This window comes from Artibeus jamaicensis, unplaced genomic scaffold (assembly GCF_021234435.1).
Source record: "Artibeus jamaicensis isolate MK-2021 breed Jamaican fruit bat unplaced genomic scaffold, CSHL_Jam_final contig_465, whole genome shotgun sequence".
NCBI lineage: Eukaryota > Metazoa > Chordata > Mammalia > Chiroptera > Phyllostomidae > Artibeus > Artibeus jamaicensis.
The window spans coordinates 26,838,317-26,857,992 of record NW_026521843.1 but is presented as its reverse complement, the minus strand read 5'-3'; the positions used below and the strand labels follow the sequence as shown (position 1 = coordinate 26,857,992).

The 19,676-nt window shown below is 35.4% G+C and overlaps 1 protein-coding gene across 1 annotated transcript in view; it reads left to right on the top strand.

Moving 5' to 3' along the window:
- The window catches only part of LRPPRC (leucine rich pentatricopeptide repeat containing), a 101,741-nt gene that overhangs the window by 34,394 nt on the left and 47,671 nt on the right, over nt 1–19,676 (top strand). Inside the window, exons 15-23 of the mRNA XM_037162066.2 lie at nt 5,915–5,942; nt 7,751–7,808; nt 8,889–8,995; nt 9,211–9,288; nt 9,637–9,681; nt 10,034–10,138; nt 11,139–11,269; nt 12,020–12,105; nt 13,523–13,730. Of these exons, the coding sequence (XP_037017961.2) occupies nt 5,915–5,942; nt 7,751–7,808; nt 8,889–8,995; nt 9,211–9,288; nt 9,637–9,681; nt 10,034–10,138; nt 11,139–11,269; nt 12,020–12,105; nt 13,523–13,730 (846 nt within the window). The remainder of the gene's footprint in view (nt 1–5,914; nt 5,943–7,750; nt 7,809–8,888; nt 8,996–9,210; nt 9,289–9,636; nt 9,682–10,033; nt 10,139–11,138; nt 11,270–12,019; nt 12,106–13,522; nt 13,731–19,676) is intronic.

The window sequence follows — 19,676 nt, the reverse complement described above, 5'->3', positions numbered from 1 at the left end:
ACCAGAAATACAAAACATAATCTATGTCATTATTATAATCCATTATCTTGGCGTTAATGTAGCCTCCTTCTGTTTCATCTGATGCCGAATCAAGTAACTTTGTTAGTACAGTCAGCACAGCTGCTGAAACAGTCACCTGTCGTGCGCTTCTCAGGGTGCTGTTGTAACTCCAGTACCTTTGAACTTGACCGAGTGGAGAGGAGAAAACAGTATTTAATGACAGTCCCAGGAGTGTCTGAATTAACTACCTGCAACTGCTTGTAAGGGTTATTGTGTAGGAGGTTGATTTAATTACTCCTTACCAAAAATAATTATTCATAGTTGTCAGAAATGTTAGAAGTTTTAGAATATTAAATGAAATGTTATAGTCCCTGGAACTAATCTAAGGGAAACTTGGGTATGCATTTCAATATTGGGATGCAATTTTTGGAATACTTAGTTACCTTTAGTATATTCTGCCACCTAGTGGTAGGTCCAGGGTGTATGAGACAGTAGTTCTTGGCGTATGTTCTAGAACCTGTTTTAGCTAAGATTAATTTTTATGCTATCCTAAAATATTTTTTAAAAAACCAACAATGGTCTTCTAGTCAGGATGGAAGCTTATGTAAACATGCCTTGCCTCCTGTCACAACTACAGAAAAAAATTACAACTAGACTACGCAACAAATACCACCCAGATACATCAGAAAGTTGAGCTGTATGGAAGTCGGACAGCCAAGGATTTAAGGAAGCCACGTTCAACTAGATGGGCGGGAGGGGCGGAGCTGCACGGGAGCGGTGTGGAGCAGAGAGGCACGAAGATGGAGATGCGGGACGGGTTGGCCCACACCCACGTGCGGTGGGTGGAAATTGGGAGGGATACCTTGGGAGCACAAATTGGTAGCTACAGAATAGACAGGAGAGTGTTAAGAACAGTACAGGAGATGGAGAAGCCAAAGAACTTATGTGCATGATATGCATGACCCATGGACGTGAACTAAAGGGAGGATTGCTGGAGGGGATGGGGCTACCAGCTGGAAGGGGCAGAGGAGAAAAACTGGGACAACTCTAACAGCATAATTGATAAGATATATATTTTTTAAAAAAACGTTTCTTTCATATCTTTTGAAAGTAATATATAAGTGGCAAGTTAGTATTTCTGTAAGTCAATAAGCTCAGGAAATGGTCATTGATTACCAAGCAGGTATAATGTCTTCCTCAACTTCCGGTTTATACATTGTCTGACATATGTAGGCAAAGTAACCTGTAGAAAACTGTTTAACATTAATACTGCTTAGATAAGGTGAGATTATTCAAGATTATTAGGGAACTTTTCTTTACACTGTTTTTAAAAGGCTATTTTGAGAGTATATTTTAAAGGGCATTTTGCTCCAACTGATAAAGTCAGTAAATTCTTATGTCAAATCTAGGGCAAGATGATGTTTAGTATGAATAAGACTTTCTTTCCTTTCAACAGTAATACTAGCTGCACAAAGTTGAAATGAGAAATAAGATAGTGTCCATTGTATGTTTTACTGAACACTCCTCCCCCAGAAATACTGAGTCACTTCTAAGAGACACTGTGTCACTGAAGCTAGTTCACAACTTGACAGGGAGTGTAACCCATCAAAAGAGAAATGTTTCAGAATTTCTGTGGAGCAGTTGGAGTCCTCGTAGTGTGCAGAGAAAGAGTTCTGTGGTCTGAGAGGTAACTTCTGACCCAGCGCAGGGGGGCCTGCCCAGCTGGAGTGCTGCGGCTCTTCGCACGCGGGAAGAATCAAGTTTCTGTTGCTGGTCCTATGGATGTCACCAAGTTAAATGCCAGCTATTAAGGTTTTCTTTATAGACAGCCAGTGATGTTCCTTTGTGACAGTTTTACAGGGGGAAGAGAAGCACTTAACGAATTTGCGAGTGCTCAGAAAATATTATTAACTCTTTAGTTTGTGCTGTGGGCTGGGACTGTGTGATAAGTAATTCAAGGATGAGGAGGAAACTTCTTGCCCCCTCATCGTTGTTCATGGTTGGAGACCAGAGAGTAAGAAAGCAACTGCACACTAGTCTGGATAATCAGGAGTGTCGAGAGGAGAAGAGATCTCTCAGTTCAAGATGTGCAGAGACGGTGCTGAGCTGAGTATTGAAGGGTGAGTGAGGTTTCTGCAGGGAAGGAAGGGCATTCCAGGCAAAGTCTGGAGGCTGGGGGAACACTGCGTCTGGGGACCTGAAGGTCGATTGATAAATGGTAGCCCAGGAAACCATGGAAGAGTGGCAAGAAATAAAGCCAAAATGGTAGCATGAGGCTCTCTTCATGAATGATCTTACTCTTAAGTTACTAGCTTTGGACCTTGAGTCATGGCTTTGACATTGGAAGTCTGCACAATGAAGACAACTGAGGGTGGTGGGTATTTGAAGGCTGGAGAAGGGGGTGCAGGTAAGAGATGGGAGAACAGGACACCAGGAAGAGATGATCAGCGATTTGTGAGATCTTTTGAGGAGCCTGTAGGACTGAAGGTGAAGACAAGTAGTCTTTCTAAGTCTGTTTTCTCTTCTGTGAAACAAGAAATTTAAATACCTGCATGCAGTATTGCCTTAAAAATAACAAAACAGTGCCCTTGGGACCTAGTACAGAGGGTTACTTTGAAGGAGCAGCTAGGGAAAGAGAATTGCTGAAAGAGATTGAGTAGCATCACTGGGAAATTGGCAGATAATGATCAACGACAGCACATCTCAAAATGTGGTCCAAGAGGATGGAGGAGTGTGAGGTGAGTTTCTGAGCATAGATTGGTGGTTATTTTAGCAAGAGTGCTTTCCGTGCAGGCTTGTGGCTGAGAGCCAGATTGCATTGATTAGGGAGTGAACATGCAGTAAGGAGATGATAACCACCTTTTTTTTTATTTTTTAAAGCTTAGTTTTAAAAGATTCTGTTTGTATGGTTTTTTTTTTAAATTTGTCCCACTTATCATAAAGCTGGATATGCAAGGTAGTGCTTTCAATCACTTCCAGTTGTTTAGATAGCTGTACGGTTTTGGAAGTTTATCTCCGTGCCTTTCCTAGTCACTTCATGCCCCGTTTGAGTACAGTTTAATATCTTAGCAATATTTTTACTCCACTGAGTTAATATTTTGATCAAAGAGATGATTAAAATAGTTTTTCTTAAGAAGGAAGCCCAGTTTACTAATGTTGAAAGTTGGAATCGAGATGCATAATTTAGACCAGAGTTGGTATGTGTTTATTTTTTTATTCTCTTAAGAGTTTTCAGACATTTGCAAAAGTGAAACTCCCAAGTCCCAATCAGTCCAGCTTCATCAGTTACGATGTTGGCAAAGTCGTTTCATTTATTCCTTTTGCAACCCCCTCCCGCCCCTCCCTGTTTTCCTGAACCGTTTAAATGATAGACCTCTTGTCATTCCACCCATATGCTTTAATGTACCTCTCAGAATTTGTTTTAAATAAAATAACCACTGTAGTATTATCACATGACAAAATTAACAGTAATTGAGAAGAATTCATCAGATTCCCAAAGGAGTATGTGATACGGAAAAGGTGAAAAACTGCAAGTCATGCCACTTACATATTGTGCACTTTTGGACATTGGCCTCTCATATACTCGAAAACTGCTATTTCTACTCCCCCCAACCCTCACCATTCCTTAAATGTGATGGGCAACTACAGACTAAGAGTCCTTGGAATTAAGGCTCTTCCTAACCTAACCAAAAATGATGCCTAATTTTTTATCACTGCAGATTTTTACTGTATCTTACTCTTCACTGCCCAGTGTTTTATCTTCATATCTTGAGTTCTCACTCTTCTTACATTTACTATTTGGGAAGAAAATCTTGGGGTTTTTGGCTTATGAAAATGTCAGGTAGTCAGAGGAGGCTTGCTCTGTGATCAGTGGACAGGTGAGATGAAAATTAAAACTCTCTTGGATTAAGTGAGAGGTGGTTTCCTGCTGCAGCCTGGAGTTTTCCTTACGTATTCCTTATGTAACTGCATTCCTTACATTACTACAGTACATCATCAAAACAAGGAATCTTGTTAGTGCAGTGTTCATGTACAGTTCTCACGTTTTATCACTGGTAGATTCGTGTAACCATCACTGCAGTGAAGATACACAACTATTCCATCACCACGAACACCCCCACACTAACTCACTGTGCTCATTCCTCTTCCTCTGCCCCACCATCTCCAACCCATGGTGACTAACCATTAATTTGTTCTCAAGTTCTATAGTTTGTTATTTTGCAGTGGTTATGTAAATGGGCTCATAAAGTATGTTTTAAGATTGTTCTTTTTCATTTAGCATTAATGCCCCTGAAATCCATTCAAGTTGTATATATCAGTTCATTCTGAACATGTTCTAAAGTATAACTACGAGCCCTACTAACTCACTGTACCAAAACGCAGTCCATCCAGAGCTGCCCGACCTCAAGTTTAACTATTTCGTGGGTATTTTTTACATGTGGGTATTTTTACACTGTATATAATATGTAATTGCAATGAATATATAAATTATAATATATTGCCCTGGCTGATGTAGCTCAGTGGATTGAGTGCGGGCCTGCGAACCAAGGGATTGTGGTTCAGTTCCCAGTCAGGGCACATGCCTGGGTTGCAGGCCAGTTCCCAGCAGGGGGCGCATGAGAGGCAACCATACATTGATGTTTCTCTCCTTCTCTCCTTCCCGTCCCCTCTAAAAAAAGATGAATAAATAAAATCTTTAAAAAAAATTATAATATATTTATGTTGTAAAATTACCATTAAGACAGTCTTAAAGTACATTGTGTATTTGAGTTACATAGACAAAAAAGCTTATAGACATTAAGTTCACAAAGCTTAAAAGTAGTATGAGAGCACTGTTCATTGGTTATCCTGTTTTGCAATTTGGGTGAGCTGTTCCTTTTGTTTTTTTTGAAATAATTTCAAGTTTACATAGTTAACGAGAATTATATTGAACATTGCGTACGCCATTTACTAACTTTCAGCATTTTGCCACATTAGCATCATTCATTCCCTCCATCTGTACATACATACACATACATATACATACATACATAGAAATATATAAAATTTATTTTTGGGGAACTGTTTGGGCTTAGGTTGCATCCGTCATGACATGACCCTTTACCCATAAGCATGTCGGTATATAGTTGTGCAGAGGAAGGTTATTCTGTTACACAGCCACAGCACAGTTAGCATATTCAGGAAATTTAACATCGATTATTTGTGTCTAATATACTTTATGTTTCAGTGTCATCAGGTGTGTGTGTGTGTGTGTGTGTGTGTGTGTGTGTTTTCATATTTCCCTGTTCCTGTACAGAATCCAGTTCAGGAATGAATATTAGTTGTCTTTTTTTTTTTAATTTTATCTAAGCTGAAACAGTTCTTCAGCCTTTGTCTTATATGACATTAACATTTTTGGAGTATATAAGTCAGTTATTTTATAGAATGTTCCTCATGAGGGTTCTTTGTGGCTGAATTATCCCAGGAATGCTGTTTTTCTTGGGGAATAAAATCTAAAAACACGATGTCCATCAGCATCTTGTTGGTGTTGTCAATTTTGATCACCACGTGAATGTCACTCAGTTTCTCCATTTTACGGTTACTGTCTTTACCACTACAAGTAATAAGCATTCTATGGGCAGATACCTGTGAGACCATGGAAATAATTTGCTCCATCAGACTCCCTAAGGTTTAGGGTTGGTTCTTAATGATTCTTGCCCAAACTAACCTTTATTTTAAGAGTTCGAAGTCAGTGGGAGCCAGCCTTTTTAAATTACCTTCTCCTGAAAATTCGTCTTGCTTTGGGAGCGTTTATTTACTTATTCGTTTTACGGCTTTAATCTGTATGCACTGCATATAATAATTGCTAGTTCACTTTAACTTAAAATGGTGTTTAAACCTGAGTTCATTTTTAATCCTTTGCTGCCCTCTACAGGTCTATGAATATAGATCTTTGGAGCAAGGTAAGTACTAATAATGTGAATCCTAAGGTGATGGGTAAGCTATTAGGAGCAAATGTTATAGTAGGTGCACACATTAATGATATATGTTATTTTAAGTTAGTGAGTTTAGAATCTTGAAGTTGATAATTTTAAAACTGCTTTCCTGGAGCATGAAATTTATTATCGAAGCAATCATTGCCTTCCTAGTCCTAAATTATTCTTAAGGTTTTTAACTTTTCCAGAGGACAACTGTCAACCTTGTTGCCTTGATATTTGACCATTAGTTTTGTTTTTTTTTAATGATATGTGCCAGGCACTGTGCCAAGCATTTTTTTAAATTTATTTATTTTTATTGATTATTAGGTTTAATAGTTAATTTTTTAAATACATGCGTTCTGATATATTTGTATATGTATATCTGTGTATGAATGACATGCTGACCAGTTTGAAACTGCTGCCTTTTTAAGAAGTTAACTGCTTTTGTATAGGAAGTGCAGTTATCCTTCTGTTGAATTGTTGGACATATTTGTAACTAAATGAAATCAGAATGTGCATCATTGCTTGGAATTTCCAATGTAAATATTTTTTAAATTCTAAATTTTATTCAAGTTTGTTTTACGTATTACGCTACTATTCATATTATATAGTCAATTATAATATATGGTGGGGATAGTTATATTTGGAAGTAATTTTTCAACTAGAAGGTTTTTTATTGGTTTCTTCATTAAATATGTCTTTGTTCAAAATTGGTATGAAATGTGACTGACTTAATGTGTGGCTACAACTTCTGATAGAGTTTATTGTCTATTTTCCGTACCTGTCTATGTTGGTTAAAGAACACTTTGTAGGTGACGATTGTTTTACTTTGTTTTTGAAGAGTTTCTACCCCAGCCGTCCTTTGAATTGCCATGATCTTCACGGTAGAAGGAAGTGGGATATGGTTAATTTTGTCTAATTTTTTATATTAGCAAATAAATAGCAGTAGTAGTAACTGCAGTTTGAGTTATTAACACTTATAATATGTGCCAGGTGCTATTTTAAGAACAGATTTAGTAGTAGAGTATACATGATGTAGTTCATGATTCTGACACTTTGGTAAACAACTTTGTTTTCGTTCTTATTTTCTTTTGCCCAAGGATATGTAGTCGAATGTTGTGTTCAAAAGTTACAAGTCAGTGCTATAGAGTTTGTAATCATTTTTATCATAAAATACATATTTGGATTTTTTAAAATTAACACTTTGCCAGCAGAGTTAACGTTGAGTGAGTGTCGTGTTCATCTTTCAGTGTCTCTGCATTCAGTTGATGAAAAGTGAGAGCAAACACTGAACTTTTGGCCCCTTTTGTCTTAATGCCATTAAGATGACCGGGAAAAGGTGGTTGAAAAACTAAAAAATAAGTAGTCCAGGATATTTTACTGTGTTATTTCTGTAATACTTCATTTAAAAGGAGGCAACTGGTTCGGTTTCCACAAGACCAAAAACAATATGAAAAATGACATTTGTTGATAATTCCTATAAGCTCTTTCCTATTTATAACAATTCACTTAAAACAATATACATAAGCCAGTCAGTTTAGAGGTTTTCTTAGTGACATTTTATAAAATATTGCAGTTTTCCTTCAACATGGGTTTGTTTCGGTTTTGTTTTTAAAAGACCAACCTATTATTTAAAAACAAAACAGTCTCTTTGGCAGGTGGGGGTGAATTACTGTGATATAGAATAATACTTTACTGGGGAGAAGCTTTATTATTTCAAGAATCCAATTTCAGATTGTGTTTGTTCTTGTTTGCCTCTCTCGCTGCAACGCACGAATTTCCTGCCTTTCCAGATAACGGAACTGTTGTACAAGGACGGACGTTATTGCCAGGAGCCCCCGGGACCGATGGGTAGCGTTTCCATTTCGATGACTGTAACTTACCCACAAATTCATTCTTCTGTGTAACGATGGGCTGGAAAGATTACAGCAGTAAACAGTCTCTTTTTGAAAGTGAAATTTGAAAACATTTGGTTATCAGTCTTTATGTTGATAACACAACATTTTGAGATCTATGAGGTGTTTGGTTTTTATCATAATTATTTTCTTAAAGTACAGTTTTGGAAAGCTTTTTCTTTTTAGGAATTGAGAAAATGCTTCTTGTAGCAGCTATGAACGTAGCCTTAAAAATCAGTAATCCTTACTGTTTATGTGATTTTAATGTTTTGCAGGTGTAATTTTAAACATGTAAAGTTAAAGTAGTAAAGAGGTTTTGTAGATTTTTTTACACTTAAATATAAACTATTGCATTGTTTGATGTTTAATCATTTTCATTTTTTTATATAATGAGGACTTGAATATATGGTTTTCTATAAGAAGGTACCTTTCTTGAAAGTTCAAATTTTTTATACTAGGTATTAACACATGGCCCTATACATTTTATGCTTGAATGAATAGAAAAATTACTGCTGTTACAAAACATCTTTGTTAATCTTGGTTTTTCATTGGCTAATAGGCAGCTCTCCACAGCATTACTGTATCTGCTTATTAAAATTATTTAACTTTCTACACACAACATTTAACCATCCTTTCTAATTTTATATGTTTCCCTAAATATTGCCCATGAAAAGTTAGGGCAGAAATGTGTACAGGCATTTATTTATTCTCAGTGCTGTGATTTGGACAGGAAAGGGGTAAGGCCTTTGGGCAGGACCACTTCTGTCACAGAGTGGTATAAAAAAATAAATTGAAGTAAGATTCAGTACTGAAAAGCTGTCACTCGGTCTGAAAATAATTAATATTCCCTTCACTCACCAGTTAGATATGTGCTCCCAAACCACATAATCTCTATGCCTCAGTGATCATTGTTGCCATTTCAGAGCCTCTCATCAGCGTGACATCTCACACCAAAATGATTTCTTATAAATTAATCTTGATAACATGACAGTCTCAGTAATTTTAGTGGAATGCTTTCTCTTGTTTTTTTCCACAGAAGCTGTTGGCTATTTTCTTTATAACTTGATTGACAGCATGAGTGACTCAGAGGTACAGGCCAAGGAGGAGCGTTTGAGACAATACTTCCATCAGCTGAAGGAGATGGTACCATTTCATTTTTTGCTATATAATGCCTGTCCTGCCTGACATGTATCTATTAGATTTGAAATTGCTGCTTTTAAGTACAACCAGACCACTTCTCAATGACATACACGAGTTGGAGACTTAAATTATGTCTGAGATAATTTCTGTTAGACAAATTTCAGTTCGCTTGTCTAAAACTGAGGGGTTTTTTTTTTTCCTCCCTTTCCTTGGCACAGAATGTAAAAATTCCTGAAAATATCTACAGAGGCATTCGTAATCTACTGGATAGCTACCACGTTCCTGAATTGATTAAGGTGTGTGAGAATTAGCAATTGACTTTTCAATATAATGCTTAATTAATATTTAAAATCATGTTAAAATTTTATTTAAATATGGTGCTTAGTCCAAAAAAAGTTTATGTAAATGACAGCAATTAAAACAAAGTTTTTTAAATTGATTGTTGGTAAATACTGTTCGTATATTGAAGAATACATTTAAAACATTTGTTTCAGTGGTTAATAAAGTATGAACAGAATTCTGGAAAACTTTGGAAAGATGGGAAAATAGCAGTAAAATGAGGCGAGACTTTCAAAATTTGCTTTTGACAGTTGCTAATATATTTTTCCATGTGTTATCTAATTCTAATTTAAATCCCAATTTAGGATGTTAATGTGTTGGTTGAAAGAGAGAAGACAGACTCTCGAAAAGTAAGTAAGATCTTGAGTAGATTCTACATACTATAGTAATGACATTTAATGAAAATTCTAGACTGTCTTTATAAAGTCAGTGGTTCCTATCATTTTGCCATCAGTATACCTCTAAGAAGTTGGTAAAAACTATTCCCCAACTCAGAAAAATTAGCATATCTAAGAAAATCCCATATAATCTCAGGAGCTTCATAATCCCCTAGAATCCATTCACAGATCCCCAGATTGATGTCCTTGATAGCATTTATGACATTTAGGAAAGGTCAGTTTAAAGGGAACAGTGGCAAGGGATACATTTTCTTTTTGAAGTAAATTTCTTTCCTCTTTTTTTCCATTTCTGTGGACTACTCAGCTTTCATCATCTGATTTGGAGCTTACACTTGAAAAACTAAAAGCTGAAAATCAACCTATAGGAGATGTCCTGAAGCAACTAATATTAATGCTTTGTTCAGAAGAGGTAACATTTGTTTCAATATTTCAAATATGCTATTATGGTAAAAAATTCTTTATAGATAAAAGTAAGCCAAGCCAAATACAATATTTATGATTTTTATAATTGATTATTATACATCATGCTTGTGAAGAATGCAATTAAATGAAAGGTTAACTAATTTCAGCTACACCTTGAATGGCATGTTTTCGGGTTGCCGTAGTTTGTTTACAATAATCTGCAAAGTGAATGATAGAAACAGCCGTGATAGGTTTATCATACATGCCAAATGTCCTTTCAAGCCATGGCTCCGGTCTCTTATATCTAGATTGTCAAGCAACTGATACATGCAGTCGTCATTTGCAAGTCAAATATTAGTAGGTTGTTAATGCAGGGATTGAAATTCCATTTTCCTCCTGGAAAAAAGCTCTTTCTGAGATAAAGGGTCTCTTGCCTTTTTCCAGCAGGCACACAGCTGTACTTGGTGTTTATTTTAGTGTGTGTCTGCAATTTGTGGCATGTCACTAGACTTTTTCAGTTTGTAGTTCAGTATGATTTGGTCGTATGCCTGTGATTTTCAGGAACAAATATAACTGAGTTTAAGATTATAGCATGGTACTGTTAAATTCCAGACTATTTCTTTACATTGCCAGGATAGTAAACTAGACTGTGAGTAACTCTGCAATGATACATATTCTGTGTAAGGAAATTGTACTGTGACTAGGAGGTGACTTGGCACATATTTAATCTGGAAGTCTTTTTTATAATGCACTACTACAGCCAAAACATCACATTTGGCATAATGGCCCATTTTGCATCACAGATAACAAATTTAAAAACCCTTCATATATATCTTGCCTGCTTTTGAAAAGGTGAATGAAAATATCAAGGAGCGAGGTGAAGTAAATAACATGAATCCATTTATTTTAAAAGTACTTAACTTTTTCTACAGTTGGAACATAAAACTAGAAATTTTACATTTTCTTTTATATTTATTTCTTTTGTTTACTTCTGTCCTTTATTTTAGAACATGCAGAAAGCTCTCGAATTGAAAGCAAAGTATGAATCCGACATGGCTGTTGGTGGCTATGCAGCTTTGATCAGTCTGTGCTGTCGACACGATAATGCGGCTGAGGCACTGAACCTGAAACAGGAGTTGTGAGTAGTGCCTGGCGCGGAAACATGCCGGGGCGCGGTCCTGGATGAGTTGTGAAGATGGAGCATTGCTCACTTTCACAATGTGATTTTTTAAATGGCTTTTTAAATCAGTGTTTTTTGCATAATATGAGACTCTGATTAATTATGGCTTGTTTTCAGCAAGAGTCTTTGTTTGAGTATAAGACATTCTATTCCTTTAAAGCCAAGGTTTTTTTCTCCACTTTTACAACTGCTTATCACCACCACGCTGATGGTAGCTATTTATAAGACTTGTTAAACAGCCCCCTCTCTATACTGTAGTGTAAACAGTTTTCTGTTCAGTTTTTTAGATATCTTTGGTTTCCCACTTTTGATAGATTTATCAAATAAAAGTATGTCTTTGGGTATTTCAGTGTTCCTTACAAAGTTAGAATCACCTGAAGTGCCACAAAGCAAAAGAATTCCTACATTCCTATCATCTGAAGGTGGAGTGATGCAATTTATACATAAGTTAGTTTTATTTTTATACGTTAGTTTTTTTATTTTTGTTACTTCAAATATAGTAACGTGTGAATTTGTTATTCACATGTTATTATATTTGAATTTGTTATTTGGTTATATGCCAAAAATAAATCTTCACTGAAATGTAGAGGCAAATGTTTAATAGCAATTCAGACCATCTGATGAGTTTTTGAAAGTGATAACGTGGATAATGCAGTTATTTCTGTAGTAATCGACTTTCAACATAATAAATGTGGCTTTAATTTTTAGTGACCGTTTAGATCCATCTGCTGTCCTTGACACCAACAAGTATGTAGGCCTTGTAAGAGTGTTGGGAAAACATGGCAAACTCCAAGGTAAGCCTGGGCATATAAAGGAAATATGTGATGCAAGTATCTTGCCACTGGAATAATATGTGAATTGATATTAATGGTATATCATGTCCTGCAAAGTGCTTGAACACTTTGCATACAAATTTGCATGTGAATCCAACCAGAGCTGCATGGACAGTGTAGGCCATTAGTTTTAATGGATTGGCAAGCTTGTCATTTACATTTGCACAGCTCAGTGCTTTTTGCATTTCTGCAGCTAGTTTTTATTAGCATTGCTGTTTGGATTGAGTTTGAAGATCATGACTTATGGCACGATTTGCTTATGTGCCTGCACTAATGGCTTTGTTTTTGCCTAAGAACATCTGAAGGCTGAACCTAAAGCCTCTAAACATAACTTTTATTAAAGAATGTGAATTTTGAAGTAGTCTTTGCCTTACCTTTTGATAACATTAACAAAATATACTTTAACAAGTTTTTATTTAGAAGTTTGTAGGGAAAGCCTAGATGATTATATAGTTGATATCCATGCTCTAATTTTCTCATTGTTAGATAATGCTAAGCCTAATATAATTAATTATATTTGATGTATATTCTTACTATTTGTTTCTTAACTTTCTCATTAGGTTTTGTTTCGAAACTTCCTTTTTCATCTTCCCCTCTTCCTTTCCTTTCCAGAGAAGATTTAAAAACATTTTTTTTAATAGTGAAAACTGTATGGATAGAATATTTGATTTGAAAATTGATTTTCCCCCCCTAGGAAGCCTTTCTAACACAGAAAACTCTTTATAAGGATTAGCCTGCTTTTTTAAAATCACATTTTGTAAAGTGGTCAAAACATTTTGCCTGTGCAATAATTAAGAACAACATTATAAAAATGCACTTATTCCATATCCTAAAATGTTTGTTTCTGCCTTCCTAATGAAGCTTAATGAATCTAATGTATTAACATGCAGTCTTTTGGAAAGCTTTCATTGGCTCTGCTTGGCTAATTAGTATCGACATAGCAAACAGGCCCTATCGGTATCAGACCATTAGTCTGGCTGTATATACAGTGTAAACACATCTTTATTATCTGGCTTCCTGACAAGCCATCTGCTGAAGAAACAATGGTGTGATTTAGCAGATGTTAGCTCTGAACGATAAAAGCATCCATTTAGGAGGATCTTGCAGCTATAGGGCAGACTGTACAGGGTTATGTGGTGCAGAGTGGGCACACAGTCCCTATCTGTAATTTGTAGTCAAAGTTGCAGGGAAATGATAAAACCATGCTATTGTGGATTTATAATTGTAGTCTCGTTTAGAAATGCAAGTAGTAATTAACTTGAAATCGGCATTATACACTAGAATTTACATTCCTGCTGGGCTTGAAATGCTGTTTTAATAGCAGTTTGTTTTCCCTACATGAAATTACCTAAGGGTCTTTTGTGTTCTTTCATTGTAGATGCTATTAACATTCTAAAGGAGATGAAAGAGAAGGATGTTCTTATCAAAGACGCAACAGTCTTGTCCTTTTTTCACATCCTAAATGGAGCAGCTTTGAGAGGTGAAACTGAAACAGTAAAACAGTTACACGAAGCCATCATGACTCTAGGGTTAACGAAACCATCCACCACCTTAAGTTCCCCATTGGTTACTCTGTATCTGGAAAAGTAAGTTAATTGAATTTTGAATTTTAAATGTTAGCATTAAAAGAATGAGTGTAATAATCATTTGGGGATTATACTCTAAATATTCTGTGGTGCTATGGAGGCCTTGAAGGTTGTATGCCAAGAACAAGAGGAATTACAGGGACTAAGAGACCTTTAAAATCACCAGCAGCTCTGGGTCCTATGGATTACTTCTCCATGGCGTGATCTCTGCTGAAATTTTGTGGGGCGTGTGATGATATTACATGAAATCGAATTTAATTTTTCTAGTTTTGAGCCTGATAAGTGTTAATTATTAATAAGTATAAGAAAGAAGGATTCCCTGGGGCTTTTGATTATGCATCATGACTGTTAATCAGGCAGCATTGTAGCAGCATCTCTTCAGTGCCCCTTTTCTCCACATCGGATTTTATTTTAATTGCATGTATTGATACGTAGTTTTTCTAGCTTTGATAAATATTATGGAACACATCTCTGTGCTTTATGAGAAGATGAATTCTGTTTGTAGGGCAAGATTTACTCAATTTAAAATTGTTCTATTTGAAATGCTCATGTTGGTGTCCAATTTAATGTATTATTTGCAATGCAAATCATGAAATTAACCTACTCTCCTGAGTGAAACATTTTAGTAAGACGATTAAGTACCCTTTATTGTCTTCTTTTCCTTTAGTGTTTGTTTGTTTTTTAATTTCCTAGATCTTAACTCTTTGTCATCTTTTCCATGCTTAATGCAGTGTATAATCTGCTTATTTCCTGATTGGGATTTTCTGATTTTAGTATGGATGTAGTCCTATCAATGCCAGGGGGAGTATAAAAACTATGTCTTAGCGGTTCTTAATATTTTCCCCAAATTTCTGGTAATTTTTTCTTGTTTATTAGAGGATATAATTAATCAAATATAGTGAATGGTTTGGTTGAATTTAAAATGTAGAAGAAAAAACCTCTTAACTTGCTCTATGTTAGGAAATGTGTATGTAAATACATACCCACACAAATATATGCACATATAGGTTTTATGAAATAATTCCTTTGCCATCCAATCAAAAAACAGTTTATCAAGTTAGATGATTGGCCACAACCTAACCTTCACAATCTCCGCATTACAATCCTTTTAAAGAAATAGTGATTCAAACAATTACTGTGTTACTGAGTTCTCATGTTCACAGCCAACTTTATATAGAAATCCTATAATTAATATGCTTTCTACTAGAATTTTTTGATTGTTTAAAAAAGACCCATCTCTGCAAATTGCATGTGGAGCTTTGCATAGGGATTTGAAAGAATGGGCCCAGTGCCCAGAAGAATTAGGCCCTCCTTCACTACTGGGCAAAAATAAAATAATTAACAATGAAAATGAGGCCATGTAGAAAAGTATCTTACAAACAGTAACACTTTGAAGACTGAGGAGGCACAAAAGTCTTCCAAAACAGGTCTGCAGATGGGGCTCATGAACCAGGAGAGCTTATTTGCCCACGGGAACACGGAAATACCATGGGCTTCAGGCTCCACCTGGAGCTTGCTCTGTGCTTGTGATTTTGTAGTCCAGTCAGAGATTTGTGTGTCTCAGTAAAATCTGGCTGTCCCTGTTATTTGGAGCAGAGAAATCTAAATTTGCATCTTTCCTTTTATGACTTCTTCACTCCTTTCACATGCATAGAGAAATTGTTAGTACCTTTTATTTTTATTTGCTTAGGGTTTTGGGGGTGTTTTTTTTCTTCTGTCTTTGCCAGAGGCAAGTCTCCAGGACAAGATCTTTCAAATTTATCTGTCGTCATATAAAGTTTTGTGGACTGTTTTAGAGTTTGAGAATAATAAAAAGGAGACAAAGGAAATTTCATGTTTATAAATTTCAGAAAAGAGTATTAGCACTCTTAGTTGGGGATAAGTTGAAGGGGAAAAAATTGACTTTAAACTCTTTTCCAATTGTGTTTTCCCCAGCTGATAGAAGGTAGCTAATTAATTCAGAACCTTGACAAATGCAGTTCTAGGATTAAACTACACTAGTTTGCCAAAAAGTCCAGATGTATTTGATTTGATTAAATGCTTAATCTTCAATTGTATAATGTAATTGACCTCAGCAGGTATGAACTCAACTGGGGAATGAGTCTTAATTATTCAAACGAGATAAAATTATGAAAAGCATTCCAGAACATTGTACAGAATCTTCCATCTTTTCGAGAGCACCTTTTTGGAATGTCATAGCAGAGACTTTGAAGAGGCTGTTACCTACACATTGTAGTTCTGGAGAAATGCATGAGCTGGAGTTCCATAGGAAAATGATATCTAAGATTCAGTAGATTTTAATTTTGAACTGACTTTTCCAGCATTAGAAAAAACACAGGAGAAATTAACACTGTCAGTTTGTTACTTGGATTATGTATAAAAAGTTTTTGAATATGGAAAATAATACATTTTGTTTTTGTTTTGTTCACCAAAATAGCAACAGGTTTGCCCACTGATAAACAAGTTTGTAAACTAATCTGCTTCTCTGTTATCAAAATGATAATACTCGAATTGAGCAGAATTTTCATGTGTTCTGTTTACATTAGGGTTGTTGTGTAAACCATGTGTGCACAACACATGTCATCCAAGTGTTATTTCAAACATTTTCTTTTGTGGCTGTTTAAATTTTATTTTTTAAGTGAAATCATGCCTCATTCTGGGAAATGACCTGAATCCTCCATATTAAGGAAGGAAGAAATGCTGTAAAATAGGTTAGAACAGCTTTTGATTCGTCTTTATACAACATTAAAGGAAATGAAATTAATAAAATCTGGGTCATTAGGTTTAAAGGCATAAGAATTTGTATGATTTAGTTTCGGATTCACTTGTTTTATAGCTTATCTGCTTTGGTTTCATTACATACAAAAAAATATCTCAGGCTGTTTAACTGGATTATTTAGTACAACTGATCAAGGAAGCTTTAATTTTTGTTTTCCAATAAGGATTTTTCTGTACTGATTTGTGCTATAATCTGTATATGCCCACATACATTTCATGTAAGTAAATCATGGACTTTATATATAATCCTTTCACAACTCTTGCTAAATTAATCTTGAGTTCTTCATAAAGGTCATAATTTCTGTTAGATAACAATGTCAGTTTTAAAACTCACTGTAACACTTTAATATATTACATAAGTGGAAAATATACTTTATTAAATGCTGGTTATTCTGTCATATACACGCCCCTTCAATTTTAGCATCTTCATTTGCACTGGATACTTTTATTATTTATGGGAATGCCTGCCTTCTAGACTAAAACTCTTTATGTGCTGAAAGGAAATTAAGGAGGTTTGCCTCTTTTACTCCATTATTGCAATTAAGAATTTAGCATCATCAGTGCCAAAGGACAAAAGTGTGTCATTTGCCCTAGGGGGACAGGACAGTGATAAGATGATTTTTCGTCAAGGATCATTGGGTCGTAATTAAGTTACATTCATGGCTACTGCTTTTTGAAGGATGATTGGTAAATGACAGGCTTCTTGTGCTTAGTGCGGACAGTGTTCAGGAGGGTTTTTTCTCCCTCTGTCAGAAAATCCTGTTGAGTCTGATCATGTAAATGTGGCATTTTATTCTGAACAAAAGAGCAGGGAAATGAGCTATCTTGTCTAATCATTCAGTTGTTTAACACTGACTTCCAGTTTAGACTCAATTGGCTGGAAAGCACTTGACATGTGAAGTTAGTTAGTGCTGTTCCGAACGCATGTTTGAGTAAATCTTAAAGTAAGTGACAGCTAAATTGTACCTAGGGAAATTACAAAGCCTTCAACACAGTTAATTTTTTGGGGAGGATTAGTTGTAATTGCAACACCAGTCTCCTTGAAGATTCCTCATTTATCGATGATGAACAGGAAAAAAAACATTTAGCTCTTTCAAGAGCTGGTTCTTTTAACAGAGTAATTTTTGTGAAGATGATGGTTTCTCCTGAATTGATTGCTCTCCAAACAGAACATCTGCTTAAAATTTACAGAGTAGTCTGTTTTTTAGAATGTTGGGGTGTTTTTCCCCCTTTTAAAAAAACTTTTTTCTCCCTGCAAAGCTCTTCTTTTCTCCAGTGATTTCAGATTTTGAGAGCTTTTTAGTCAATAAGCTCTCGCTCTTCTCTAAGTAAATTGCCACTTCTCTAACACTTTATGCATAATGTTGAAGCACTTTATTCCAATTAAAAATCAATATTTGTCATTTTTTGGTTGTTAAAGTTAAGTATACTCTCTGGATTGGAAAGTTACTTACCGCAGTTAGGGCGTCCAGGTCTGAAGCTACGAATAGTTGAATGGATGGTTGTGGTTGTTCGTGTCTGACAATCCAAGATCACATAAAACACGTGTGATTTTTTTTTTTACAGTTACATGTAGTGGGGAATTGGGGTCAGGAGTGCTTTGCTTCCTGGGACCTTTAAGTAGGTATTTTTATAATCAGTGAACACTGTATGTGAATGTATGTCCAGTGTTGGTTTTTCTGTCATGGACATTATAGCACATTTTAATTTCATAATAAGGACTAAAACAAAAGGTGACAGCTGAAGGTTTGCCTTTTTGGATGTTCCTCTGCATAATAATGAAAAGTTAAGTTCATAGTAGTTTTATCTATGGTCACATTTCCTTAGAAAAGTGAACTAGAGATTTCTAAAATGAATTTTAATATGAGCCAGGTGAGCCCATTTATGTTAATAAAATTCTTTTTTAAGTGTTTTAATTAAGTATTGTATTCAGACTATTTTATATATGTGTTCTTAAAATTTAGAATTATATAGAAACTTTCCGCTGTTCTGCCTTTATTTCATAAACTTACAGAATTTTAATAAAGCTTATGTGAAGTTAATTTGGATCAATCAAAATAGTTTTAAGTGAGTGTCTACTTTTTATCAGCACTTAGTTTTATTCATGGAAGTTGTGTATTTCACTGTGTTTTTGGAGGTAGTCTAGTCATTGAGCTATCACAGTGGGGTTTTTTAGAAATAATAATGTGTTGTAGACTTGATTTTCTTTTAGTATTATTTGAAGTTTGTGAAAGCAGAGGCTAAATTTTTATTAGGCACAAACTTTTTACAATTTTTGACCCATCTGTATATAAAACTACAGGAATGACTCATACAGGGGTATAAAACAAAGTAGTACAATGATGAATAATAATACAAGAATAAACTTTTGCGTACTCACTACTGTAAACGTACTTTTGCCCATCCCTGTATATACTGCAATAAGCAGGGAATCAAAGTTTTGAATTCAAAATTAATGTTACCAACAAGATTACTTAAAAGGATTGTTTGTTATTTTAGGGTAGGGTTTTAAATCAGCTCTAGTGTTTTAAAGTATACAAAGGAAATGACAGAACCAATCTGGGTCACAGAAACTGCAAGTGCACTGATGGGTAGTAGTGTGTCCACATTTGGGGTTTAAAGTGTAGTTAGCACATTTTCCTTTAGATATTTTGCTGTTCTTAATTCCTTTATCTATTTTGCCTAACAAAAGCAGTATTTTCACAAGATGACTTTCTCTGCTGGTGTGAAGTGAAACGTTTGAGTCGATGAACCTAACAGGCCCAAATTCATAGAACCTCGCATTAGAATATTCCACCTGGGAGGGAACCCAACAGTCCTTCATTTCAGCCGTTATGAGAATCTGCTTGTCATCGCCACTTCTAGAAATGGATCACATTGCTGCAGCTGAACTGCGAGTCGGGCTGAAATTCATGTCTCATGAGTATACAGCTATTTCCATTGCAGTATGAATTTTAGATACTTCTTCATGTTTATTTCCATCGCCAAAGTTTCCAAGCTTTAATAGGAAAGATTAATGATGACATAAAGTTATATAAGGAATGAACCCTTTTATCTCTTTTTAAAGGACAGGAGCCAACCACAAATCAGAATGTAGATAGCAGGGATTGAAAAGAAATGGACTAGTTGTTAGTTCATTTCTATCATCAGTACAGTTGATTTGAGATG